Below are 27,757 nucleotides of genomic sequence, written 5' to 3' on the forward strand. Positions count from 1 at the left end.
TTCCTTATAGCAACCATATGGGATCTATTATCTCATTTTTCTAGTGGGGCTGAGGCACAGGCAGGTCATGGCTCTGGACTTTAGAGCTGATAAGTCTTGGAGCTGGGATTCAAACTCAGACAGTTGTGCTCCAAAGTTGTTTCTCTTTCTGTTATAAAACAAAGAGTTCCTCTGATGGCAGAATGCAGTCTGATATCACATGATCTGTATCATAGTGGAAATGAGAGGTCAGAGCAGGGCTGACTGCCATAACTAACATTTAGGACAGGGATATATGTGTGATGAACATTCTGAGATTCCCAGGAGTTAGGGCAGGGACTCACACAGATCAGAGTGGCTCTGGTTGTCAGTAGGCCCAGCTACCTCACCAAGTGAATGATGAAGAAGGCCCCAGATGTTGGTCATTGCCACTAATGCTTTGTCCTTTACCTCTCTGCTATCTCTTCAGACTCTTTATCCCATTTTTGGGGGGTTCCCTCTGGAAAATCTTTTTGGCCAGCTGTAGTACCTCCCCAGCCAGTGTCTGTAGGGGACAAACCTCATGCGAGGCATCCTGTCAGGCTCCCGGAGGCCTATTTCTGGGGGTACATCAGGATGGTGCTGACCCACAGGGGTTTATTGTGGTCTGGCTCAAGTAACGTTGGCCCCTGCCAGGGAATACATTCTGTGCCAATGACTTCCTTTAATATTGTACTTTGGGGGTCTCCCCCATGGTGTTGACTCTTCACCTGAGAAGATGGAAAAATCTAGGACAAAATATAAAAAAAGGAGAAAGCATTCTAGTTAACAGTGTCATTATTTAATGAGGTATTTGAAATGTCCCAGAAGGGAGTCTTAGATTGCTTTTAGGAAGAAGATGATACAATCTGATCCTAAGCTAATTCATGCAAACCACAGGTTAGCACCTTTGAAATGACACATGAGATTTAAGACTCTTGGAGTTCTGTCAGAGGGGCCAAAGGAAGGGGAGCAGATGGAAATGAACTATGTGTGGATATGGCAGATTTTCTGAGTAAAGGTCAGGGATGTGATACATTTTCTAATTCAGGGGTGGGTCATGAGAGGGACAGAAGTAGGTAGGGAAAGTAGTGGATCTGCACATAATATTGAAAATCAACTTCCACCTGATCACAATTCTCAAGCTGCTATTTAGTACTTCTTATATAACAAGTATCATACTAACAGCTCTAAATACTTGATCTAATTTAATGCTGTCAATAACCCTGTTGAATTATCCCTGTTGGATAGATAATGAAACCCAAGATTCAGAGAGATCAAGTAACTTGCTCACAGTCACACAGCAACAGCCTCCTAACCAATCTCCCTGCTTCAACTTCTTCCATTCTTGTCCAACTATAGTCTACATTCTTACAGAAGTCATTCTGACCTCTCATAAATAAAAATCTAATAATGCCAACCCTTACTTAAAACTCCCAAATGGCTTCTGATCATACTTGGAACAAAATCTAATCTTTTATCATGGATTATCAAACTCTGTATGATCTAACTCCTGATGACCTTTATGGCCTTATCTGGCATCACAGTCTCTTATGCCTGTGTGCCCTGGCCCAGTGGGCATTCTTGCAATTCCTGGAATGTTTTAAGCTGATTGCCTCTGATCTTCTCTTGGCTGACTTTATGTTATTCATATCCCAAAATTATTACCTCTTCAGAGAGGCCATTCCTGACACCTGAATTAATTCATGATACTTTGCAGCCCTTGATGTTTCTTTCCTATTTCTTTGTTTATTGGTTAATGGTGTACCATTTGTTTATTGATTAATGGTGTATGTGACATTAGAGCCCACACTTATTCTGACTGCATGATGTCAAAATCTGCTCATAACCTCTACCCTGCCTGTGATCTGTGCTCTGCAGTTTTTCAGCACATTATTGTGGACTAGTGAGCATTTTTATAAAATACAGGTGACCCTTGAACAGCACGGGTTTGAACTGAGTGGGTCCACTTATATGTAGGTTTTTTTCAATAAATGTATTGGAAAATTTTTTGAAGACTTGCAACAATTTGAAAAAACTCGCAAGCCATGTAGCCTAGAAATATCAAAAAATTAAGAAAAAGTTAAGTATGTTATAAATGCATAAAATATATGTAGTTACTAGTCTTACTATTTACTACCATAAGATATACACAAACCTATTATAAAAAAAAGTTAAAAGTGATCAAATTTTATGCACACAAACACTTACAGACCATATAAGGCACCATTCACAGTCAAGACACATGTCAACAACTGTAAAGATACAGTGTTACATGTTTTGGCTCTGTGTCCTCATCCAAATCTCACCTTGAATGGTAATAATCTTCACATGTTATGGGAGGGTCCCAGTGGGAGGTAAATGAATCCTGGGAGTGGGTTTTTCCCATGCTATTCTCATGATAATGAATAAGTCTCATGAGATGTGATGATTTTATAAAGGGGAGTTCCCCCGCATGTGCTGTCTTGCCTGCTGCCATGTGAGATGTCCCTCTGCTCTTCCTTCATCTTCCGCCATGATTGTGAGGCCTCCCCAGCTATGTGGAACTGTGAGTCCATTAAACCTCTTTCCTTTATAAATTACCCAGTCTTGGGCATGTCTTTATTAGCAGCTTGAGAACAGACTAATACATAGTGTTAAATCATAAAATAAAACCATAGTATGTACTGTACTACCCCAGTAATTTTGTAGCCACTTCCTGTTGCTACTGCAGTGAGTTCAAGTGTTGTATCTGCTTAAAATGCAGTGACACTAATAATCTCAGCAGGAGCAGTTCATGTCTCCAGTAAATTGCATATTGCAATAAAAAGTGATCTCTCATGATTCTTGCGTATTTTAAAAATCATGTTTAGTGCAATATCATAAACATTAAATAACACCAGGGAACCCATATCAAGTGACACTAGTGTTGCTGGAAGTGCTCCCAACAAGCAGAGAAAAGTCATGACATTACAGGAAAAAGTTGAACTGCTTGATACATACTATAGATGTGAGGTCTGCAGCTGCAGTTAGTTGCCTGCCATTTCAAGATAAATGAATCTAGCATAAGAACCATTGTAAAAGAAAACAAAACAAAACAAAAACAAAATTCGTAAAAGCCATCACTGCAGCTACAACAGCAGGTGCAAAAACCTTGCACTTTTTGTACAATACATTTATCTCATATTGAAAATGCAGCTTTCACATGGGTGCAGGATTGCTGTAAGAAAGGCATACCTATAGACTCTAATATGATTAGAGGAAAAGCAAAGTCAATTCAAATTAAAAGTAAGATGAAGGATCAGAGCTGGATCATTTAATGCCAGCAAAGGATGGTTTGATAATTTTAGAAAGATATTTGGCTTTAAAAAAATGTCAAGATAGCAGGAGAAGCAGCTTCTGCCAATCAAGAGGCAGCAGCAATGTTCCTAGATGCTATTAAAAAAAATCATTGAGAAGAAAGGATATCTGCCTGAAAAGGTTTTTAATGCAGTCGAAAGTGCCCTATTTTAGAAAAAAAAAATGCCACAAAGGACTTTTATTAATAAGGAAGAGAAGCAAGTCCAAGGATTTATGTCAGAAAGGGGTAGGCTAACTCTACTGTTTTGTATAAATGCAATCCGGTTTAGGATGAGTCCATATCTATAGATATGCTCTTATGTGTAAAGCTGCTCATCCCTGATCCTTGAAGGGAAAAGATAAGCCTCAGCTGCCAGTATTTTGGTTGTACAACAAGAAGGCGTGGACAATGAGAGCACTTTTTCCGGATTGGTTCCATTGATGCTTTCTTTGTTCTTGAAGTCAGAAAGTACTTAGACAGTAACGGACTGCCTTTTAAAGTTCTTTTGATATTAGACAATGCTCCTGGCCACCCAGAACCCATGAGTTTAACATCAAAGGTATTGAAGTGGTCTGCTTGCCTCCTAAACGTGTCTCTAATTCAGCCTTTAGATGAGGGGGTTATAAGAATCTTTTTTTTTTTAATAAATTTTTTGTGGACATGAGGTCTCACTGTGTTGCCTGGGCTGGTCTCGAACTCCTGAGCTCAAGCGATCCTCCTGCCTTAGTCTCCCAAAGTGCTAGGATTACAGGTGGGAGCCACTGTGCCTCGCCACTCATAAGGATTTTTAAGGCTCATCACAAAGCACATGGTACTCTACAGAAAGGATTGTTAATGCTATGGTAGAGAGCCATCAGAGAGAAGAGCATCATGCAAGTCTGTAATCCTAAAACGATAAATTTCTGCTGGAGAAAACTGTGTCTAGATGTACATGATTTCACAGGATTTATGACAGAGCCAATCAAGGAAACCACAAAAAGAAATAGGAGATATGAAAAAAAAAAAAAAAAAGGTGGTGGGTGAAGGCTTTCAAGGTATAGATTTTGGAGAACTTCAAGAGCAAATAAACATCACACCAGAGGAAATAACAGAAGATGACTTGATAAAGATGAGTGTTTCCAAACCACTGCCAAACAATGCAGAAGAAGATATAGGAGAAGCAGTGCCAGAAAACTAACTTTACACAATCTGGCAAAAGAGTTTCGGTTATTCAGGACTGCTTTTAACTTCTTTTATGACATGGACCCTTCTGTGATACAGGCACTGAAACTGAAGCAAATAGTGGAGGAAGGATTGGTACCATATTGAAACATTTTTAGAGAAATGAAAAAGGAAAAAGTCAGACAGAGACCACAATGCATGTCAGTCACACCAGGTGTGCCTGCCTTTCCCGCCTCCCCTTCCACTTCCTCTGCCTCTTCCCCTCTGCCACCCCTGAGACAGCAAGACCAATCCCTCTTCTTCCTCCTTTTCCTTAGCCTATTCAATATAAAGATGATGAAGATAAAGACCTTTAAATGATCCACTTCCGCTTAATGAATAGTAAATATATTTTCTCTTCCTTGTGATTTTCTTAATAACATTTTCTTCCCTCTAGCTTACTTTATTATAAAAATACAAATATATATTACATATAACATGCAAAATACATGTTAATTGACTGTTTATGTTATTGGTAAGACTTCTGGTTGACAGCAGGCTATTAGTAGTTAAGTTTCTGGGGAGTCAGAAGTTATATGTGAATTTTCAACTGCACGAGGGGTCAGTCTCCCTAACCCCCATGTTGTCCAAGGCTCCATTGTAGATGCTTTTTTACTTTTCAGAAATAAAAGCCATAAAATTGTTTATTTGAGGGTAGGAAGAGTAATGTCAGGAGGCTGTTTTTTCTTTCTAGAAACATACATTTTTATTTCTTCAAAATTATTTAGTACCCAACAGTTTCCGAGGGAAACTCGATGCTATTTGTTCTTGGATTAGAAATTCTCTCTCCTGATGGTGATTACTGAGTCTCCATTTAAAACTCTTGGAATAAACGAAGCTGTGAGGATGCGGGGTGCTAATTAAGCCTTTTCCTAATTGCTTCATTGTGCGTCAAGATGAAGACAGTCCTGAAGTTATTATACTGTTTTACTCACCACTTTTAGGTCTGTGACTCAAACTCCCACTTTTATTGGGCTATATACAGACTAAAAAGCAATGACATTTACAAACCAATCTCAGACAAGACACCCCTGCCTTAGAAAATGGTGCACAGAAAATATTTCTTAAAACGATTACACTGAAATATACAGTAAAATCTGTTTTTCAGCAGACATTGTTACAGTCTGTTGAATTTTCTTACTAATCTAGAAAACCTGTTTGTTAGAATTCTGATAATTAGAAATATTTCTTTTTTTTTTTGCTTGTGAAACTTCAGCTTTTATTTTATTTTATTTTTTTATTTTTATTATACTTTAAGTTTTAGGATACATGTGCACAACGTGCAGGTTAGTTACATATGTATACATGTGCCATGTTGGTGTGCTGTACCCACCAACTCGTCATTTAACATTAGGTATATCTCCTAATGCTATCCCTCACCACTCCCTCTACCCCAGAACAGGCCCCAGTGTGTGATGTTCCGCTTCCTGTGTCCATGTGTTCTCATTGTTTAGTTCCCACCTATGAATGAGAACATGCAGTGTTCGGTTTTTTGTCCTTGCGATAGTTTGCTGAGAATGATGGTTCTAATGTGTCTGACAAAAGGATTGTCTTTGGGAATTTGAAGGTGAATTTTTTCTCCTCACCTTTTGCTTTCTGCACTTTTACGATTTTCTAAAGTGACTATATATCATTTTTATAATGTGTAAAAGAAGTTTATACAATATTTTAAAATAAACCTGCCATTTTCCTAATTTTCTAAGTATCTTGTGGTAAACATAATTCAATCTTCTTGGCCTGTCAGTGTAAGAATAATATTTTAAATTTTATTTTTAAATAAGTTTTTGTTTCTAAGAATGTTACTAATTTTTTTTTTACTTCTAATAGATTTTGATATTAGTCTTCAAAACTGACTTAATGTCTTATGAAATGCTTGCTATTATGTTTGAAGTTAGGTCATTTATGTAAGATTCAATGAAGAATAAGTGGAATTTCATGTTTATGATTTTAAGCTATAAAACACTCTAAATTAAATGTGTCTTTATTAGAATCTGTTCTGACCAGTGCAGAGGCCAAAGAGAGGAAGAACATCTTAAACAATAAAGAGTCATTTCTCTTGGTGACTTATAATTCTGGAAATTATTTCTCTTAAAATCATAGCATTAAAAGGGACTTTAGAGACCCTCTAGTCCATCGTCCTCATTTTGCAAATGAGGAAAATGAGACAGCATGTTGGTTCAAGGTGGTGCGGCTGATGTAGGCTGAAATCTCATCTTGTACACTGGTGTTCTTTGCTTTTTCCATATCCCTTTATTCAGACTCCAGAGGTGGTGAAGGATGTATGTTTCCTAATCAAATTGCCTTGTTGGAAGTAACATTTGATTACAACATAATTGAATGATGGAAACTTTCTTTTTAAGATGGAGTCTCACTCTGTTGCCCAGGCTAGAGTGCAGTGACGCCATCTTGACTCACTGCAACCTCTGTCTCGCCAGTTCAAGCGCTTCCTCTGCCTCCCAGTAGTGTGGGATTAAGGCATATGCCACCATACCCAGCTAATTTTTGTATTTTTAGTAGAGATGGGGTTTCACCATGTTGATGGTGGCTGGTCTCAAACTCCTTACTTCAAATGATCCACCTGCCTCCATCTCCCAAACTGCTGGGATTACAGGCATGAGCCACCATACCCAGCCCAAAACTTTCTGGAAAACAGATTGATAGTATGTGCCACATTCCTTAAAAAATTAAAAAATTTAATTTAAGCCAGGTGTAGTGCCATGTGCTTGTAGTCCTAGCTACTTGGCAGACTGAGGCAGGAGGATTGCTTACCCAGGTGTGTGAGGATGCAGTGAGCTATGGTGATCACACCTGTGAATTGCCACTGCACTCCAGCCTGAGCAACAGAGCAAGACCCCGTTTCTAAAAAAAAAAAGTTAGTTTTCTTTGACCTATTAATTTCACCTTAAGAAATTTTCCTAATAAACCAATTCAATATGGACAAATGTTTAGGTACAAAGATGTTTATCTCACCACTATTTTTAATAAAAAAGGAATTGAAAACCTGGCTCAACAATAAAGGAATACTTAATTGGTTATGATATTAAAGGACTCATTACACATCTCATTATTAATGTGTATTTAATGAACTTGGAAAATCCTTTTGATATGAAGGTAAAAAATAATGATATAGAGCTAAATATAGAGTTTCATTCCAATCTTGTTAAATATATTTATGCACTTAGGAAAAAAACAATATGGAAATGTGTAAAATATGCTTTTTTTTCAAAAAGAAAGGACACATTTATTCAGCATCATGATCAGACTATTACATTTAACAATCAACAGCATGGGTGCCAAAAAAAAATCTACATTAAAACCCTTTGTTGTAATGCTTTACACTTTCCACAGAACAGAAACTAAAATAACCTGTTATACAATTAGTCACAAATATAGTCCTTGAGTTTTTTACCCATACACGTGAGTATTTGTCTAAAACATGTCTTCTTGTAGCAGTTAGGCCCTGCCACCACTGTGCTTGTCTGAGTTCACAAATCTGTTGTAAACTGTAGCTTCCCTGTCACTTCTCTGGCTCTTATCTCCTGCTAAGCTTTGTTTCCAGGCAGTAATTTAAAATCTTCTGCCACTGCTGTAGCTACTGCTGCTACTGGAACTGCCATAGCCACCTTGGTTTCATGGTTTGGCAAAGTACTGGCCTGTACCAGCATAGGGGCCAGAGCTTCTGCCTCCAAAGTTTCCTCCCTTCATGGGTCCAAAATGTAAAACTAATTGTTGTAATTGCCAAAATCATTACACCACCTCCAAAATTGCTTCCATCATTACTAAATCCATTATAGCCATCCCCACTGCCACTATATCCACCACCACCACAGCTGCCACCAAAGCCACCATGACCACTGAAGTTTCCTCCACGACCAAAGTTGTCATTCCCACCGAAACTACCTCCACGACCACCACCAAAGTTCCCAGAGCTGCTTTGCCTCTTTGGCTGGATGAAGCACTCACCATCTCTTGCTTTGACAGGGCTTTCCTAACTTCACAATTGTGGCCATTCACAGTATGGGTATTTCTCAGTGACAGTCTTACCCATGGAGTCATGGTCGTCAAAAGTTACTAAAGCAAAGCCCCTTTTCTTATCACTGCCTTGGTCAGTCATGATTTCAATCACTTCAATTTTTCCATACTATTCAAAATAATCTCCTAGGTGATGTTCTTCAGTGTCTTTAATGCCACCAACAAATATCTTTTTTGCAGTTGGGTGGGCATCTGGTCTTTGAGAATCTTCTCTTGAGACAGCTCTCTTTGGTTCCACAACTCTTCCATCCACCTTGTATGGCCTTGCATTCATGGCTGCATCCACCTCCTCCACAGTGGCATATGTGACAAACCCAAAGTCCCTTGAGTGCTTGGTATTTGGATCTCTCATTACCACGCAATCCATGAGCATTCCCCATTGCTCAAAATGGCTCCTCAGGCTCTCATTGGTCAACCAATGAAGAGCTCAACCTCCAATGAAGAACTTCCTCAGCTGTTTGGGCTCATTAGGAGACTCTGACTTAGACATGACGGCAGGGGAAAGAGAGACTTTAAGGATGCTTCCTTGGCGGCGTCCATGGGCAGAAAGGAGTAAGCATCCACAGGCAGAGGAGTAAGCCTTCGAATGTATCTAAAATTTACTTTTTATTGCCTGCATTCTTTCACTATTTTCCAAGCATTCTTCAATTGTCACAAATGGCAATGATAAAGAGAAAAATATAAACATCACATTTTAAAAATAAGTGTAAAATAACTGTGAACTTAAAATGTGATCATCATAGAAGAAAGAGCATTGCAATAGAAGTACTGTGAGTTCTCTGGTTAATTTTGCGAAGCCACATAAAGTTGTGTGGCTTTAAGCAATGCCTTAATCCATTTAAGTCTTAGCTTCTATTTCTGCAAAGGAGAAGTTTGAATTAGTCAATCTTCCTTCCAGATCCATAACTCAGCTTGATAAATTACTTAGTATCTTTTTCTACAGAGAAAATGCTCATACATAATAATAAATATGTAATCATAAAATCATTTTCATTAGTCTGTTTTATAGAATTCAAATTAATCACCACTGTTTACCCTTGTGCCTCTTGGTGATCGGTGCTGTCTGTTACAGATCGCTACTGAAGCAATAGAAAACTTCCGAACCGTTGTTTCTTTGACTCAGGAACAGAAGTTTGAACATACGTATGCTCAGAGTTTGCAGGTACCATACAGGTAATAACTGCTGAAGAGTGGGAGGAGAGTGTGAATAATTTTTCCATCATCATATTTGTTTTCAGAGGGATTACTTTGGCTAGAAGGTAGGGAGCAAGTGGAGAAAGTGCTCGAAGGTAACCCATTGAGAAACAGTTGTAATTATGCAGGAGAGAAATTACAAGACCCTGAACTAAGGCAGGGACATCTCTGAGGTAGAACCTGTAAGAATGGGTCACTGATGAGAAGGGAGGGAGACATGATGCTGAGAATGACTATCTGATGTCCAGGTAGGATATGACCCTATAATTTGCTCTAGTTGAAAATGAGTTATTTATGGAACCTGAAATTTGAGGTACCTGTGGGACACAGAGAGGATGGTGCTTCCTGGGTTTACCTGTCTTTCTGCTTTTTACCCCTTCTCCAGTGCACACCTTCTTCCTTTAACACAGTCATCCCAGTGAGGGCTCTAATAAGTGGTGTGAACATAAGCAAGCCCAACCTTTCTGAGTCTGTTTCTTATAATAAAAAGAGAGAGCTGGACCTTATTGATGGATTTTTAAGCTTTTATTTTAAAAAAATGATGGTAGAGTCTTTTTGTCTAAAAAAAAATTATTTGAAATCTTCATATGTGATGAAGGTAAAAGCAGAGTCGATCTGGTAGCAGGAGGGGTTGGAAGCCCAGGGCTGCCCACTTGCTAACCTGCCCCCACCCACACCTCCATATCACTGAGCTGGATCCATATCATGATTCTAGAATGTCAACCCCTTTTTAAAGCCTTCTCTAAGACCCCCGAAGAATTTAGTGCTTCTCCTTTCTTCCTATAACAGATTATTCATAAGGCACCTCTAATGCATAAATAGTAATTCAACTCAAGTCAGGTCTCCTAAGTCAAGAACATGGCTGTTTCCTCTATGTCAACCCATCATGGCCCCTGCACCTTGTAGGTGTTGGGTAACTGTGTGCGGAATGAATATTTACGTAGAGTACTTCCATACTGTGTGTCCAAAAGTGGGGAGAAAGGGAGATAACTTTTACTTATTGATCCCTAACTGGCTCTTTACAGTCATTGGATTATTTTCTCTTTACATCAACACTTTGAGGTGTAGTTAATTCTACATTAAAGATAAAGACACTGAGTCTCAGAGGTTAGGCATTTTCCCAAATTTGCACAACTGTTAAGTGTAAAGTGAGGACCAAACTTAGTTCTTTGGAAACGAAACCCATTTTTGTTGGTCATGCCTCTGTGCCCTACTGCCAACCTATCAAAAGTTACATTTTAAGGACTGAGAAATCAAAGTGGAATGAGTTTTCAAATGTCTTCTTTTCAGAAACTCTTTGAGGAAAGCACACATCTTTGGAATTACATTTTCCTTCACCCAGGCAATGATGTATTTTTCCTATGCTGGATGTTTCCGGTTTGGAGCCTACTTGGTGGCACATAAACTCATGAGCTTTGAGGATGTTCTGTTGTAAGTATTGGGCTATTATTTAGTTAAACTCTAAAAATAAAGCTGGGATGAACATGCTTCATGTCTAGATAGGAAACCCTACTGTGAAGCCTCATGAAGAGATTCTGGTGATTCCTAAATTGGCATTTTTGCCTCTGAGTCTTCATGTGCCACCATTGAAGCACCCCCTTTCATTTGGAGGAGCAGTAACTTCTTTCCTCATTGCTGGCTCACACATAGCTGACCTTTCCAAATCTGTGACTGAGTGGAGTGATTCCATTCGGAGATTTTGAGAAGGCCTTGGCATTTGGGAAGAAGCCTAGCCCTGAGCAAGGAGTCTGACAGGCTCTTTTTAAAGGACTTTCTTACAGAGCAAGTAAAATACAGATGTGTTGTACTAAGTTCTGCAAGCCTTTGGCAATTCCAGGATAGGTTTACTTTCCCTTGATAAGAGAGGAGTTGGAAGGTAAGAGCCAAATGAATTCAGAAATGACAAAGGAAAAGTTATATTGGGATTTTTCTGCTACATTGTTCTGAATGTAGATAATTGTACCTCGGTCAGAGGAAGATAAGCGTGAAGCAATTATACTACAAAAGTACCCAAATATGCAATTTGGTGGTCAAAAGTATGTGTAATCTTTCTGAGCTTCTAGATTTGGAGGTGGGTAAGATTCTGCCTCTTGATAGCATAACATAATTAGTAGCGATATAATTTTATATTTAAACCAGAATCATATAAGCCTGGCAGTATAATGTGTTAGTATAGTATTTCTGTCCTTTTTAAACATTGAGTTGTTCATGCATTACAGTTTGCTCAGGATGACCCCCAAAAAGACATCTAAATTTCCATTAAAGATGTACATTGGACAAATGATATGCAGGTGCTATTTGTGATTATGGCCTAGAGATCAAAACCAAGTATCACTGGCATTGGGGCTTTGATTAGATAATTATTTGATATATTGCTTTACTCCAAAAAATTGAATTGATGAAAGTTGCTGACATTGGGGCATTTAGGTTTGCAAAATCAACCTTCCAAGTTAAGGAAAAGGAAGACCTGTCTGAAGAACAGTGCATTAGAAAAAGGTCCCACAGGTTTAAATGATCACAAGTCCAAGATTAACTATCGGTATTTTATTTAGTGCTAGTTAAACAAACAAACAAACAAAAACTAATGACACAATATGCTACACAAACATAGGCATAGAGTCCAGAGGAAAGAAAGTGATGAATTCCCTGTATTCTGGGAGGGTTCCCAAGTATTATGTCTGTTCCAGGCTTGCTGTTTAAAAAAAGCATATTAATAAATGTGTCTAGAGAAGGGCAGTGAAAGGAGTTATCAAAGAAGCAAAGGAGTTTTTAGCAATATTTCAAGACTTGTAGGCCCATCTTATATAAAAGGAAGTAAATTTTTTCTTCAGTTTGAAAAAGAACTGTTTAACAATAGACAATCAAACATGCTACTTCCTAAAACAGAGGATGGAAGCCAGTTTAGGGGAGGTGTCCAGGCACCAACATGGAGAGCTGGACTTGATACCTGTAAGGTCCTTCCCAACTTTAAGTTGCTGTGATTCCCATGTCATAGATAAGAACGTCAATGCATCTTAAGAGCAACATGATATCTGGGTCTGTAAGAAACTTTCTTTTTGTTGCACAATTCATAGGTTTTTAAGAATCTGATGTCATTCCAACATCACTGACTGTATCCGTTGTTGATTGCCACAATAATGCTGTGTAACAACCAGCCACTAAACCTCAGAGACATACATATTTTTGCCCACAAACCTGTGGGTTAGCTGTGAAGTTCTACTGATCTGGATTAGGCATAGTGGATCTCAGCTGGACTTACTCATGTGTCTGTAGTGGGTTGTGTCTGTAGCTGGTTGGTTGGGATTCAGACAGCTCTCCTCCATGTGTGCCTCATCCTCCAGCAGGCTATCCTGGGTTTGAGACAGTGGCAGAACTCTGAGAGAGAGAGAGAGAAAGAGAGAAAGAACACATGCATGCATGCTCACAAAGCATATAAGGCCCCCTGAGTCATAGGCTTGGAACTGGCAAAAGTGATTTCCACCATATCCTGTTGGCCAAAGCAAGTCACAAGGCCAGCGCAGATTCAAAGGGTGCTGCAAAGGTCACAGTGAAAGAAGATGAGGATACAGAGAGAGGTATACAGAAGGAAAAAAATGGGCCATTTTGCAATCAATCTATCACATTGACATGAACTTATAAGGAAATGTGTTTGTTTTATTTTTAACATCTGTTTTATAACTATTAGAGGCAAAGCTCTCTGGTTATAGAAGTGTCAACTTTTGGCCAGGCATGGTGGCTCACACCTATAATCCCAGCACTTTTGGAGGCTGAAGCAGGAGGTTTACTTCAGCCCGGTAGTTCGAGACTAGCCTGGGCAATATAGGGAGACCCCCATCTCTACAAAAAATAAAACAATTAGCTGGTGTGGTCATGCACAGTTGTAGACCCAGCTACTACAGAGGCTGAGGTGGGAAGATCGCTTAAGCCCTGGAGATCATATCTTTAGTGAGCTCTGATTGCACTACTGCACTCCAGCCTGGGCAACACAGGAAGACCCCACATCAAAAAAAAAAAAAAAGAAAAAAAAAGGAGTGTCAGCTTTCTAGCATTGTGATGGTAATGCTGTGCACATGTTTTGTGTTTGTGCTTTCCAGAGTATTTTCAGCTGTTGTCTTTGGTGCCATGGCCGTGGGGCAAGTCAGTTCATTTGCTCCTGACTATGCCAAAGCCAAAATATCAGCAGCCCACATCATCATGATCATTGAAAAAACCCCTTTGATTGACAGCTACAGCACGGAAGGCCTAACGCTGGTGAGTTTGATGTTTCAATTGTTTGATCTACTCCTGACTCCTGAATGACAGTATTTTAAGTGGAAACTTAATAAAATTTGTACTTTCAAATATGCTGATGATAAAATAAAACTTCCTAGATCATAGATTCCTTTCAATAACTGCTAATAATATACATCAACATTCAGTACTTTTACATAGCAAAGGTTATAGGGAAATAGGAATACTGCTCATTTTATAAGCAAAACCTATTAATCAGATTTTTTAAAAACAATTTTTTTTAGAGACAGAGTCTTACTCTGTCATCCAGGCTGGAGTGCAGTAGTATGATCATAGCTCACTACAGCCTTGACCTTCTGGGCTCAAGCGATCCTCCTGCCTCAGCCTCCCAAGTAACTGGGACTACAAGCGCATGCCATCATGCCCAGCTAATTTTTTAATTATTTGTAGAGACAGGGTCTCGTTATGTTGCCCAGGCTGGTTATCAGATTTTATTGTATGTAAGTTACTGTATTCCTGAGGAACAGATTTGAGTTATTGTAGCTGTATTGCATATTCATATTGTCTTAACAATACATGCTATGAAAGCTTTTACTCTTTTAGATCTCATTTATTAAATTCTAGCAGTCTGAGGTCAAGCACAGTGGCTCATGCCTGTAATCCCAACACTTTGGGAGGCCAAGGTGGGTGGATCACTTGAGGTCAGGAGTTCGAGACCAGCCTGGCAACTCCATCTCAAATAAAAATAAAAATAAAAAGATTAGCTGGGTGTGGTGGCACACGCCTGTAATCCCAGCTACTTGGGAGGCTGAGGTACGAGAATTGCTTGAACCTGGGGGGTGGAGGTTGCAGTGAGCTGAGATCATGCCACTGCACTCCAGCCTGGGTGACAGAGTGAGACTCTGTCTCAAAAAAATAAAAAATAAATAAATAATAAAATTAAAATAAAATAAATTCTAGCAGTTTGAAGTGAAGCCAATTGTAACACAAATTAATTATCTTCTGACTCCTGGTAATCGAGAGAGTTAGCTATACACTTTATTTTCAGTATTGCAGCATTCAAATTTACTGTTATTCTTCTCATTGCAGAACACATTGGAAGGAAATGTCACATTTAGTGAAGTTGTGTTCAACTATCCCACCCGACCGGACATCCCAGTGCTTCAGGGACTGAGCCTGGAGGTGAAGAAGGGCCAGACGCTGGCTCTGGTGGGCAGCAGTGGCTGTGGGAAGAGCACGGTGGTCCAGCTCCTGGAGCGGTTCTACGACCCCTTGGCAGGGAAAGTGGTGAGCACACTTTCACATTTAGCTCAGTTCAGGTTTTCATCATCCAAATGTCTGAATGTATTTAATTCTCAACTATAAGCCATGTTTTTTCAAACCTTTAAACAACAGTCCCACTTGGATAAAGTCCGACAGCCTAAATATGGTCTCCAAGTGGTGTCATCTGTCCCAGCCAACTTCTCCAGGCTCCCCTCAACACTACCCCTCTACCCTCCTTTGCAAGCACCCTTTGTACCACCTGTCTCTCTTGCTGTACTTAGGTTTCAGCTGACTTGAGAAGAACCAACAAAAATGGAAGTAGCCAGAAAGATACAGGACAGGTGCTAGGAGTGAGATGAAAGCCAAGGATGGAGACTGTTTCAAAGATGGTGGTCAGCAATGACAGATGGTATAGAGAGATTGGGTAAGGAGGAGACTGAGAAGACATGATAGAATCTAGCAATGAATGGGCTATTTCTGACATTTTAAAATATTCTTAGTGAAGTAGTGATGGTAGGAAACAGTTAAGGGTGGCTGAAGTATGGTTAGGGGAAGAAATGGAGATGTAAGTGAGCATAGATTATCAAGAAGATGGAAAGTAAAAGAAAGGCAAATAAGGACAGCACTTGAGTGGGGAGGCAGAGTCCAGGGAAAATGTTTAGGGGGTGAACTCTTGAGCATTTTTATGACTGGGGATGAGACAAAATCATTGATGGAGAGAGGGCATTGAAAAATCATCTGAGGAAAAAAAAGTAGAATCAACAAATTTTGGAAATGTATAAAGAACATGGAAGTATGCCCTTTTGTCTTAGTTGCTGGGGATGAGAGAGGTGTCTGGCAGGGAGTAGTGAGTTTAAACGACTATGATGGGGGATAGGAAAGAAGACAAACTAGGAAGGAATAGAATTAAGAGCAAGACATTTTCATTATGTAGGCATGTAATTAGTTGTACTGAGAAGTGATATTTAAAATTCTTAACAATGGGAACAGCATGGACACTGACCAATCAGAATGGATGCCTGCTAGTACAAGTCAGATGGATGCCCACCCGCTGTGTATGGATGCTAGTAGCGTTTAATGACTCAAATGAAAAGAGAGTTTTCAATCTTTAGTCTAGGACTCTTTTTACTTCCTCACAGCAGTCACTCTTACTCATAAATGTTTGTTATTGTATTCAAAGACAGTTATGCCTTTATTCAGTTTACTCTTAAATCATTACAAGCTTGTTCCCTACTTTTACTCTCTTGCTTTATATTTTCTGTGAACTCTAATTGTGTCCTTCAATTTTGTGGTGAGCTTAAAAACAGGACTCTAAATAAAGATGTCGCTGACAGCCAAAGCAATTAGAGGAGGAAATGTTAGCTCTCAGACACTAATTATGGCCCTCAACAGACAGTTATTAAGTGGTGTGTTAAAAATCGTGCTATAATGAATTGTAGGGCATGATATCTGCCCTCAAATACTTTAACTGAGGAGATGGGGCATATACTTTTGTGAGTTAAAGGAGATAGGCCTAGAGCTAGTTCTTAAGAGATAAGGATTTGCATATGGGTGAACAGTAGGGATGACATTCAATGTAAGAGAAAATACAAGCTGCGATCAGTGATTTGTTCCCAATGCAGCAAATAGGACACTTTGGCTGAAATGGGAGTTTAGTTTGAGTAGTGGTTCTCAAACTTCTCTGATGAGAACTCATGTAGGAAAGATTTAAAAATGTCACCATCCACTAATGTACTCATAGTCACTTTCCAGTGGGAAAAACACTTGGTGATAACAAAATGTTGGAGTTGAAAACAACAATACAATACAGCACAATAATGATACAATAAGGAATAATTAATGATTATTCTGCAAGTATATAAACACAAGCAGAACATAATAAAACATAGACAACATCAGTTACAGTTCAGAGTAGGAAACAGAAACTGCCCTAGGTATTTCAAGTAGATAAGTGTTTAATAAAGGGAATTACATGCTTACAAAATCTTTGGAAGGGCTGGAAGAGTGAAAGAAAAGGAGGCTATTTGCTCCCAGACTTCCAAATCACAGCACTGCAGCTGTGATTCTGTAACCAAGAAGCTGCAGAAAATTATGCCGATATCACAGCTGTTCCAAATTTAAAGACACGAGACTAGAATCTGGCTGTTGCAGAAATTCTTGTCTGCCAAAGATGAGTTAAGCCGTTAGCTTACCACAGCTGCTGAAGGAGAGCTGGTGTCTACCTCCCAGATTTTACACTGTGCATCTCCCTGGTAGACCCTGACTTACTTCCAGAACCAAGGGAAACTGGGAAATCGTTTTTAGCCTTCTAGTCCCTTGATGTATAAAAGGTCAGACACAGAAGTGTATGAAAATGAATGCTGAGTGCATAGGACAGTAAGCATCCCAAGACATTATTGATAATGCACTGAAAACAAAGTGTCCTCATTTATTGCAAGAATATCCATTATCTTCTCCTGTGCATTTGCACTAGGGCTTGGAAATACTGCCAGATGGTGCACTGCAGCCAGACTTCTCAGCAGAAAGTATCCACAATAAACTCTAGTAAATGTACAAAGTTTTGTTTATGGACATCAATGAGTAGCCTTGAATAACTCAGTGGATTACTACTAGTTAGTTTTTATTGCCATGTAAAAACGAGTCTGTGGATTTCAGCATAAGAATTAAAGAAAGGATTGGACCCTAAGGACCCCCTGAAGTCAGGAAATTCTCGTGACCATCAGTGGACCTTGAATCCCACGTTGAAAAACATTGACCTGAAGTGGTGGTTCTAAAGCTTCAGTGAATATTAGAATGGCCTAAAGAGTTAGTAAAAAACACAGCCGGCCTGGATTATTCAAGTAGGCTAGGGTTTGGCCTTTTATTTTTATAATATTCCGAGGTGATTCTGATGCCAACCATCATTCGAGAGCCACTGAACTGGTAAATTTGAAGAAAGATTTAGGTTAAATTGTGGAGAGTCTTGAATAATTAAGCTATGAAATTGTGAAGATGGGAGGATCCTCCAAGTTTTGAGGGACCTGAAGGTTATACAATTGTAGGGATTCAACTTAAAGTAAAAAAAAATTTTTTTTTTGAATGCAAAATTAGGTACAAAAGTGGATATTTACTTCAAATGAAAAAAAAATCATAACCAAATACTGGAAGCTTAAAGATTCTGGTCCCTTTTCATTTTTAGGCAATTTATCATCAACACTTACAGGGAAGAGCTTCCTGACTACAGCCTTGCCTCCCTCCCACCCAGAAAACTGTTCCACTTCCCAGAATTTACATGTAATTGAGGGCTCTTGAAGCTTAACCTTCATCAGCGTCACTGTTAAATCACCCCTGCTTTGAGTCTTCCCCTTACCTTTCCTTTCTCCCCTTTCCAGTCTCTCCCATATACAACAGTCAGAGCCCCCTTTGGGATACAGTTAGAAGCTGCTTGTCATTGTCTGATTATAACCCAAGAAGTGCCTGGGCCAAGATGGGGGCATTCCCCTTTCAAGGGGGGACACAAAATATCTTTCAGTTGTGAGGTATTAGTGTTACCAAAACCCAACCTATAGTGTTTAGATCCAGTCTTGGTTTTCCCCCAATTACTAATTGTGTGACCTTGTATAAGTTACTTAACTTTGCTCATTTCCTTATCAGTAAAATGGGAATTAACATCACAGTGACCTTATAAGTGTTGCTATGAAGGTTAAACAAGAGACTGTATGAGACATGCTTATCACAGAACCTGCAACGTTGTCAGTGCTTGATTTTTAAAAATCAATTATTATTTCACAGTAAATATGCATAGAAGAATACACATTTAACATTTACATTTTTGCGCTAATGAAAGCAAGCAATAAACTTAACAATCTACAATAGAGATAGCCAATCATTTTAATCTGGCCTTTCATTATTTCTTACCAATAGGTTTACTTTCCTAGTTATATTTTTATTTAGGCCAGGATTTTTTGAGTACTTCTCATAGATTCCCCAGAGTTCCTTGGTCTTTCCTCAGACCAACACCATTCCTCAGCCAAAGAAGCTCTGCTTCTTTGATCTGTTTTACATTCTAGGCATCTAAACTTGTTTTACTTAAAGAAAGAATTCTTCAGTCAACACAGGTTTTAAATAGTTTGCAATTCTAGGGTATTATGTGGGGACGAGGAGGCCCAAGAGTGTATTCAGTGTAATGAAGAAACTCATTATAACTTGCTGAGATCATTCAGATTTGCCTATGATTATATTAGTTAGGCAGTGTCTGTTTTCCTCCCAGGGGTATAAGCCTGGAAAATTACAACAAAAACAAAAGCAAAGACCAAACTCCTCCTTTCCTTAAATTTCCACTTCTCAAGTACAGTGTTTTATCTAACAAGATCTGCTGCTTAGCCACATCCTTGTTTGGCTTTTACTGTCTCTCTCCACCCTCTACTTTCCACCTTCATTTATTAACATTGTAAGGAAGCCTGGAGCATACATGTGTGGAATAGTCTCCATGGCAACTCAGCTTGGAACTAATAAGGTTATGGGAGAGCTTCCATCCCTGCACCTGCCAGTGTCACAAGCAGAAGCCATGTTCCTGTAGCAAAGATTGTACCCTACTGCCAGCCAGCAGTCCCCTTGAGCCACCCAGCCAGGCACATGGGATAAAGAGAGTATATGGCTCAGCACGCACTAGTCACTACTATTAGAAAAGCTCAAAGCTGAGTCACTGGTGCCTTCTTCAGAAGGGATGAACAGCTCTCTCACTTGAATGCCAGAAAATTATCTTGCAAAGCAGACCTATCTGGTAGACACATTTGCATCAGAGTAGGGCTTGTTATCAGCAAGGCTGTAAGGTGCCCTCCCCAGTCTTCTGCAGGATAATCCAGGGAGCCAGATTATAGAGAAAGGGCAGCCCTCTGTTCCTACTCATCTGGCTCAGTATCGAGGATCTCCATTCACCCTTTCCTACCCCTGTTCACCTATCCATCCCCTGTAGCTCCTGACCTGCAAAGCTATTATGTGGTCATAGTTGTTATTTATTTCCATGCTAATCCTGGGCACTGTGTCTCTGAAAAATGGAGATTTAAGAATAAGGCTGTCAGGATACATCTCAGAAGTATTAGGCATTGTATTAGTGTGGCTGCTATAACCACTTGCCACAAATTCAGTGGCTTAAAACAACACCAATTTATGACTTTACACTTCTGGAGGTCAGAAGTCTAAAATAGGTCTCAGTGGGCTCATATCAAGTGTCAGGAGGGCTGTGTTCCTTCCAGAGGCTGCAAAGGATGATCTGTTTTCTTGCTTGTGGCCCCTTCCTCCATTTTCAAAACCAGCAGTGGCTGGTTGAGTCTTTCTCACACTGCATTTGCTGATACTCTCCTCCCTCCTTCTTCTTCAGTTAAGAGCCCTTATGATTACATTAGGTTCACCAAGATAATTCAGGATAATCTTATTTTACAGTCAGCTGATTAGCAACCTTACATCTACTACTTTAGTTTCTTTTTGCCATGTAACATAACACATTCACAGGATCCAGGGATTAGGACACAGATGTCTTGTGGGAGAGGGAACATTATTCTGCCTACCACATGCATACATCAGAAACCATGGTTGAAACACAGGAAACATGACAGTTCCTCAAGGCATACAATTATGACCTTGTTGCGTTAACCTTAACTATCCAAATTTTAATCACACAAACTTTTCCTTAATCTCACAGTAACTTGGCAGTTTCAGTGTAAGAAATAATGATGTTAATTGTGCTATATTCAAAGTGTGCTGGTCCTGAAGTTGATCTGTGAACTCTTGTTTTCAGCTGCTTGATGGCAAAGAAATAAAGCGACTGAATGTTCAGTGGCTCCGAGCACACCTGGGCATCGTGTCGCAGGAGCCCATCCTGTTTGACTGCAGCATTGCTGAGAACATTGCCTATGGAGACAACAGCCGGGTGGTGTCACAGGAAGAGATCGTGAGGGCAGCCAAGGAGGCCAACATACATGCCTTCATCGAGTCACTGCCTAATGTAAGTCTCTCTTCAAATAAACAGCCTGGGAGCATGTGGCAGCCTCTCTGGCCTATAGTTTGATTTATAAGGGGCTGGTTTCCCAGAAGTGAAGAGAAATTAGCAACCAAATCACACCCTTACCTGTATACAAGCATCTGGCCACACTTCCTGTTTGGGTTAGATGTTACCTTTACCTGATCACCTGACCCTCCTTGTGAGGAAGGGATGAAAGTGTTCGACCACTTCAGGTTTAGGAGAGAGGAACATTTCTCGGATAGGAGAACTGGAACAATTGTCTCAATCCAAAGCTATAGGCTTGAGGCTCCACCTTTTTCAGCCTTAGGGGTAAGTACAATATCTGGAAAGCCTTTCACTTTAAGTCCAAGTACAGAGTCTGGGTCCCCACCTGCACATGCTGCTTCTGGCCTGCTGAGGAAGTAGGCATGACTGTCTCTCCCCATGTCTCTCCCCTATTTCTATTCCTTCTTCCTTCCTGCAGCTCTCTCCCAAGCCTCAAAACTCACTGTGGAGTCAGTCCAGTCCAGAGGGCTGAACCCATGCCAGAAAGAGTGCTCTCTCTGAATAAGGGTTGAGCCATTAAGGTGACCATGGTATCATGTAATCTCTCATCATCATACATTTCATGGGCCCCAAACTTTGTTTACAGTGAATGGTTGAAATCTTTTCTAGGGCTCCCTGGGCTGTGGTCCTATGGGTGTCCTCTGAATTCCTCCTAGGAAGTTGGATAAATGGAACCTCTCACCCTCTCTCAAGCCCTCTTAGGTCCTGTGTATTAGTTTTTGTGTTTTGTTTTGTTTTGGAATACAAGTTGAATATTCCTTGTCCAAAATACTTGGGACCAGAAGTGTTTTGGATTTTGGAATATTTGCATATACATAATTCACTTATATTTCATGTATACCTTATACACATAGCCAGAAGGCAATTTTATACAAATTTTTAATAACTTTGAGCATGAAACAAAGTTTTGACTGTGTTTTGACTGTGACCTGTCACATGAGATCATGTGTGAAATTTTCCACTTGTGGCATCATGTTGGTGCTCAAAAAGATTCAGAATTTCAGATTTTGAATTTTTTGGATTATGGATGCTCAACCTGTATTAAAAGTCCAAAATTCGATTTTTTCCAACCTTTATTTCAGACTTAGGGGGTACATGTACAGGTTTATTATACCTGGGTATATTGCATGATGCTGAGGTTTCAGGGTACAAATGATCCTGTCACCTAGGTACTGAGCACAGAACCCAATAGGTAGTTTTTCAACACTTACCCCCCCTTCCCTCCCTACACTAATAGTCCTCAGTTTCTATTGTTGCCACTTTCCATCTATGAGTACCTGATGTTTAGCTGCCACTTATAAGTGAGAACATGCAGTATTTGGCTTTCTGTTCCTGCATTACTTTGCTTGGGATAATGGCCTCCAGCTGCATCCATGTTGCTGCAAAAGTTAGGTCCTATATTTTGAAGTGCTTCTCAACCTAGGTAATCTACCTCACCCATTATCACCAGTTATGCTCTTTATTCTAAGGAAGTGCCCCCTAAAACAAAGCTCAGGAGCCTCAACCCGGCAGGGAAGACAGTTTCCTCATGAGGCAGGCAAGCAACACCAGGTGGCTCTCTTTCCCAAGATTCCCTTCTTCCATAGGCTCTTCTTTGGATAACTGCAGACACCAATCTCATTAAGTCCCAGGGAGGTGGCCTTGTCTCCCACTCTCCTTTCACAGTCTAGCCCAACTAGATAATTGACCCTTCTCCAGGCTCAAACATTTAAAACAGAAAGCTCCAATCCCCTTTACTGATGAGAGGATAGTGGTTCTCAAGTATAGACATGGATCAGCATCACCTGGGAACCTGTTAGGACTGCAGATCCAGGAATCCACGTTTTAAGAGCCCAGGTAATACTGTTGCAGGCTCAAGTTGGGGAACCACTGGGCTAGGGGTTAATAAAACACAAACACAGAGAGTAACTATTATCTATCTTTTTAAATATACTTTGCCCCTCTGGCATTTGTCTACCACAGGACAAATCCTGGTCTCTAATCTGTCACACAGAACACACCTGTAGACACCATAATTCTCTTCCTCAGTGTCTAGACCAGGAGAGAAAAGGTAAAACCCCTAAGTCCTATTACCTAAGGATCCACTTCTCCTAAGTGATTAATACTGGGATTTACCTCACCCTGTAGGTGGCTGGTTTAGTTACCTCCTTGTAAGACTGCCACACTGCCTTTATCTGCCTCAACAGGATCAGTACTATATCAAGAGTGCAACTAGTAAACCCTCCACTCACATGAGACACACTTCAGTGCTCCTGCCTTCTGAGACAGCCACAGCTCTGGGATAGAGCCAGTCCCAGGCATCTGCCAAAAACTCATCTGGCGTCTTCTCCCTCTATTTACAGGGGGAAACCCAGGGCTGAGTGCCACAAAACTAGGGTTGCCAGATATAGCAAATAAAAATAGGCAACCCTGTACTAAAATTTCAGCCTGGCAAGGGCCTAGAAATAATAAGATAGTATTGTTTTCTAGGTTACAAGTGCAGTCACATCCTGTTTCTGCTCTCTCCTGAGTAACCTTTAACTGCTGTCCCTATCATCATAGTGAATAGTTGGTGACAATTATCCATTGTGGGAAACAACATGGGAAGAATTTTGGGAGCACTCTAACAACAAAAATGTTTAAAAAGGAGATGTTCATTTTCAAAGTTAGATATCAAAATGGAATCCTTTAAGTAGCATCCATTAAAATTGTTTAAGTGTTGGAGATACTTTCATAAAAACAGACACTAAAAGGCTGATATCCCAAGAATGTCTTTCCTCAATTTAAAATCATGCAGAGAGTGTCACCTGCTGGTTACAAGTAAGATGAGCTTCAATTATTTTATTATGAATACTTTGTTCAAATCAAATTTCCTTTCTCCTGCCAATCTTTGTCCCAAATATAATGAAACCAGAAGATGGAAGATACTAACATTGCAACAATATTCTTCTTCATTAAAATGCTGACCTGTTTACACTAAAACATATCATCTTAAGGCCCAAACATTTATTTTCAAATGGATAGTAAACCTGCCATTTTCGGCTTTTTTACTGTTCTTTCCTTAATTATTCATGAACCATTCTTAGCTTCTGAACCTAAATTTTTGGAGTATATAGAATCGTCTATCCTACTTTCTATAAGCAAGCTGTTAGAACTTTACTTTCAGTTCTACTTTCATAACAACAAAACCTTATTTACAGAAATACAGCACTAGAGTAGGAGACAAAGGAACTCAGCTCTCTGGTGGCCAGAAACAACGCATTGCCATAGCTCGTGCCCTTGTTAGACAGCCTCATATTTTGCTTTTGGATGAAGCCACATCAGCTCTGGATACAGAAAGTGAAAAGGTAAGAATTTAAATTGGGTTCATCCATACTTGAATCAGTCATCCTTAAAAATGCTGTATTCTCCATAGTAAAGAAGAAAATGCAGCCAGATTATTGACTGTTACTTACGTCACCTTTCAGTAAAATGTAAACACTTTCTGTAGCTGTTATTCGGGAGAGTAAAGATGACACAAGGCAGATTAGTCTTAGAGCACATATGCTTCACAAACCATCACTAGATCACTTTGCGTTGACCTAAGAAGCTGCTTTCAGGAGCCGTATTTCCTACTTCTACTGGCAGCATCTCTTCAGCAACCATCAGGAAAAGTGGTAGTGTAAGACAATGTTAAAATCTGGCTGTACCTTTTAAGATAAATATTAGCAATCATTTCTAGTCAGAGAAAACGTTAAAAATTCAGATTATCTGAAAGACGAACTCAGTATGAGGTATTCTCTACTTTACAATAAAAAAATTCGGGAGTCTGTATTTGGCCTTTGCTCAGGCTTCTTGAATTTACTGTGAGCTGGATTTGAGGTCTGTTTCCAAGGATGTTGTAACATCCTTGAAACTAAGGTAAACACATTAGTAAATGTTTTTAAATGAGTCAGTGAACTGTATTTACTGCCTTAACTTTAAGAGTAGATGACTGCTGGCCGGCACCTACTGCCGTGGCTCACACCTGTAACCCCAACACTTTGGAAGGCTGAGGTGGGAGGATCACTTGAGCCCAGGAGTTTTGAGACCAGCCTGGGTAACACAGAGAGACATTGTCTTTACAAAAAATAAAATAATTAGCTAGGCATGGTGGTGGGAACTTGTAGTCCCAGCTACTCAGGAGGCTGAGGTGGAAGAATCGCTTGAGCCCAGGAGGTTGAGGCTGCAGTAAGCCAGATTGTACCACTACACTCCACCCTGGTGACAGAGTGAGGCCCTGTTTCAAATAAAAAAAAAAAAGTTAGGGGTAGATAACTGCTGCCTTGGAACTAACCCAAATTAGGGTTCAGTCATCTGATATGACAAATCCTTTGTTTTCAAAAACCTGTTCTATTTCACTGACACCTTGTTAAGAAGGATCTATTGTTGTATTGTTGTGGAGCTTTTTTTTTTTTTTTTTTCTTGAGATGGAGTCTCGCTCTGTCACCCAGGCTGGAGCACAGTGGTGCAGTCTTGGCTCCCTGCAAGCTCTGCCTCCTGGGTTCACACCATTCTCCTGCCTCAGCCTCCCGACTAGCTGGGACTACAGGCACCCACCACCAAGCCCGGCTCATTTTTTGTATTTTTGATAGAGACGGGGTTTCACCGTGTTAGCCAGGATGGTCTCGATCTGACCTTGTGATCTGCCCGCCTTGGCCTCCCAAAGTGCTGGGATTACAGGCGTGAGCCACCGTGCCCGTCCTACTGTGGAGCTTTTTATGGAAGAGGAATTAGGGAAAAGAACTATTATGAGAATTAATCTATGTGATTATGGAATAGGTTGTCCAAGAAGCCCTGGACAAAGCCAGAGAAGGCCGCACCTGCATTGTGATTGCTCACCGCCTGTCCACCATCCAGAATGCAGACTTAATAGTGGTGTTTCAGAATGGCAGAGTCAAGGAGCATGGCACGCATCAGCAGCTGCTGGCACAGAAAGGCATCTATTTTTCAATGGTCAGTGTCCAGGCTGGAACAAAGCGCTAGTGAACTCTGACTGTATGAGATGTTAAATACTTTTTAATATTTGTTTTGATATGGCATTTATTCAAAGTTAAAAGCAAACACTTACAGAATTATGAAGAGGTATCTGTTTAACATTTCCTCAATCAAGTTCAGAGTCTTCAGAGACTTCGTAATTAAAGGAACAGAGTGAGAGACATCATCAAGTGGAGAGAAATCATAGTTTAAACTGCATTATAAATTTTATAACAGAATTAAAGTAGATTTTAAAAGATAAAATATTTAATTTTGTTTATATTTTCCCATTTGGACTGTAACTGACTGCCTTGCTAAAAGATTATAGAAGTAGCAAAAAGTATTGAAATGTTTGCATAAAGTGTCTATAATAAAACTAAACTTTCATATGACCGGAGTCATCTTGTCCAAACTGCCTGTGAATATATCTTCTCTCAATTGGAATATTGTAGATAACTTCTGCTTTAAAAAAGTTTTCTTTAAATATACCTACTCATTTTTGTGGGAATGGTTAAGCAGTTTAAATAATTCCTGTTGTATATGTCTATTCACATTGGGTCTTACAGAACCATCTGGCTTCATTCTTCTTGGACTTGATCCTGCTGATTCTTGCATTTCCACATTAAGGTGGCTCTCAAACCCAAAACACAGATCAATATAAGATTTTAGGAGGTGGGGTGAGGCACAATTATGAAGTGCATATTATTCAGATGCATAGTAAATACTGCATTGCTTTTATAAAGGGTTCTTTAAGGATTTTTTAAGATTTTTACACTTCCAAAGTACATTTACTTTTTGTCTTGATAATGAATCACTTTTCCAAAAGTGATCCTTCTGACTTACAGATGTTTAAAATGTGCCATGAGTTTAACTACATCTTGATACAAACATGATAAAAAAAGAAAAAAATATATTCCAAAGGTTGGGACTCTGGACGACAAATTTTTTAAAATTAGCCAAAAAGCATTATTAACATTATGAACTATATTTACTATAAACAATTGCTATCTTAAAGAAGCAACTTCTAAAAATAAAAAAAAGAAGCCATCACCTCCAGGAAAAAAAAATAGGAAAGGATATAATCAGGTAATTCTCAAAGAAGAAATGCATGAGAAAAATGTATACAGTTTCAACAACCAAATAAATGCAAATTAAAACAATATCATTTTTTTGCCTTGTAATTTAATGATGAATAAAAAAATCTAATGTGATATTCCTTATTAGTTGAATTGGTCATTGATATAAACTTCTTTGTTATTTGATAATGTAAGTAAAAAATGTAAATGTATATCCTTCAAGACAGCAATTGTAATTATAAGGATTTAAGAGATATGTAAAAGGATACTTTTAGTAGCATTACTTATAATATTGAAAATTGGAAAGATCTAAATATTTAACAGTAAGAAATTATACATTAAGTTTTGGTGCATTCACAAAATGGAATACCATATAATAATTAGAAAATTAAGTTGAAGAATATTACAAAATATAATTTGTATAAA

General features: G+C 39.4%; 1 protein-coding gene and 1 pseudogene across 2 annotated transcripts in view; one reads left to right on the forward strand and one right to left on the reverse strand.

Annotated features, from left to right (window-relative positions):
• ABCB1 (ATP binding cassette subfamily B member 1) overlaps nucleotides 1–26,652 on the forward strand; it is a 208,432-nt gene extending 181,780 nt beyond the window's left edge. For both annotated transcript variants that reach the window (XM_055346829.2, XM_063708642.1), the window contains exons 22-28: nucleotides 9,621–9,721; nucleotides 11,033–11,173; nucleotides 13,837–13,993; nucleotides 15,062–15,259; nucleotides 21,012–21,218; nucleotides 24,461–24,607; nucleotides 26,061–26,652. In XM_055346829.2, coding sequence (XP_055202804.1) covers nucleotides 9,621–9,721; nucleotides 11,033–11,173; nucleotides 13,837–13,993; nucleotides 15,062–15,259; nucleotides 21,012–21,218; nucleotides 24,461–24,607; nucleotides 26,061–26,264 — 1,155 coding nt within the window. In that variant the 3' untranslated portion in view covers nucleotides 26,265–26,652. The remainder of the gene's footprint in view (nucleotides 1–9,620; nucleotides 9,722–11,032; nucleotides 11,174–13,836; nucleotides 13,994–15,061; nucleotides 15,260–21,011; nucleotides 21,219–24,460; nucleotides 24,608–26,060) is intronic.
• On the reverse strand, nucleotides 7,750–9,280 carry LOC109027829 (heterogeneous nuclear ribonucleoprotein A1-like; annotated as a pseudogene).
• Nucleotides 26,653–27,757: the final 1,105 nt, after the last annotated feature.

This window comes from Gorilla gorilla, chromosome 6 (genome assembly GCF_029281585.2).
Source record: "Gorilla gorilla gorilla isolate KB3781 chromosome 6, NHGRI_mGorGor1-v2.1_pri, whole genome shotgun sequence".
Taxonomy (NCBI): domain Eukaryota; kingdom Metazoa; phylum Chordata; class Mammalia; order Primates; family Hominidae; genus Gorilla; species Gorilla gorilla.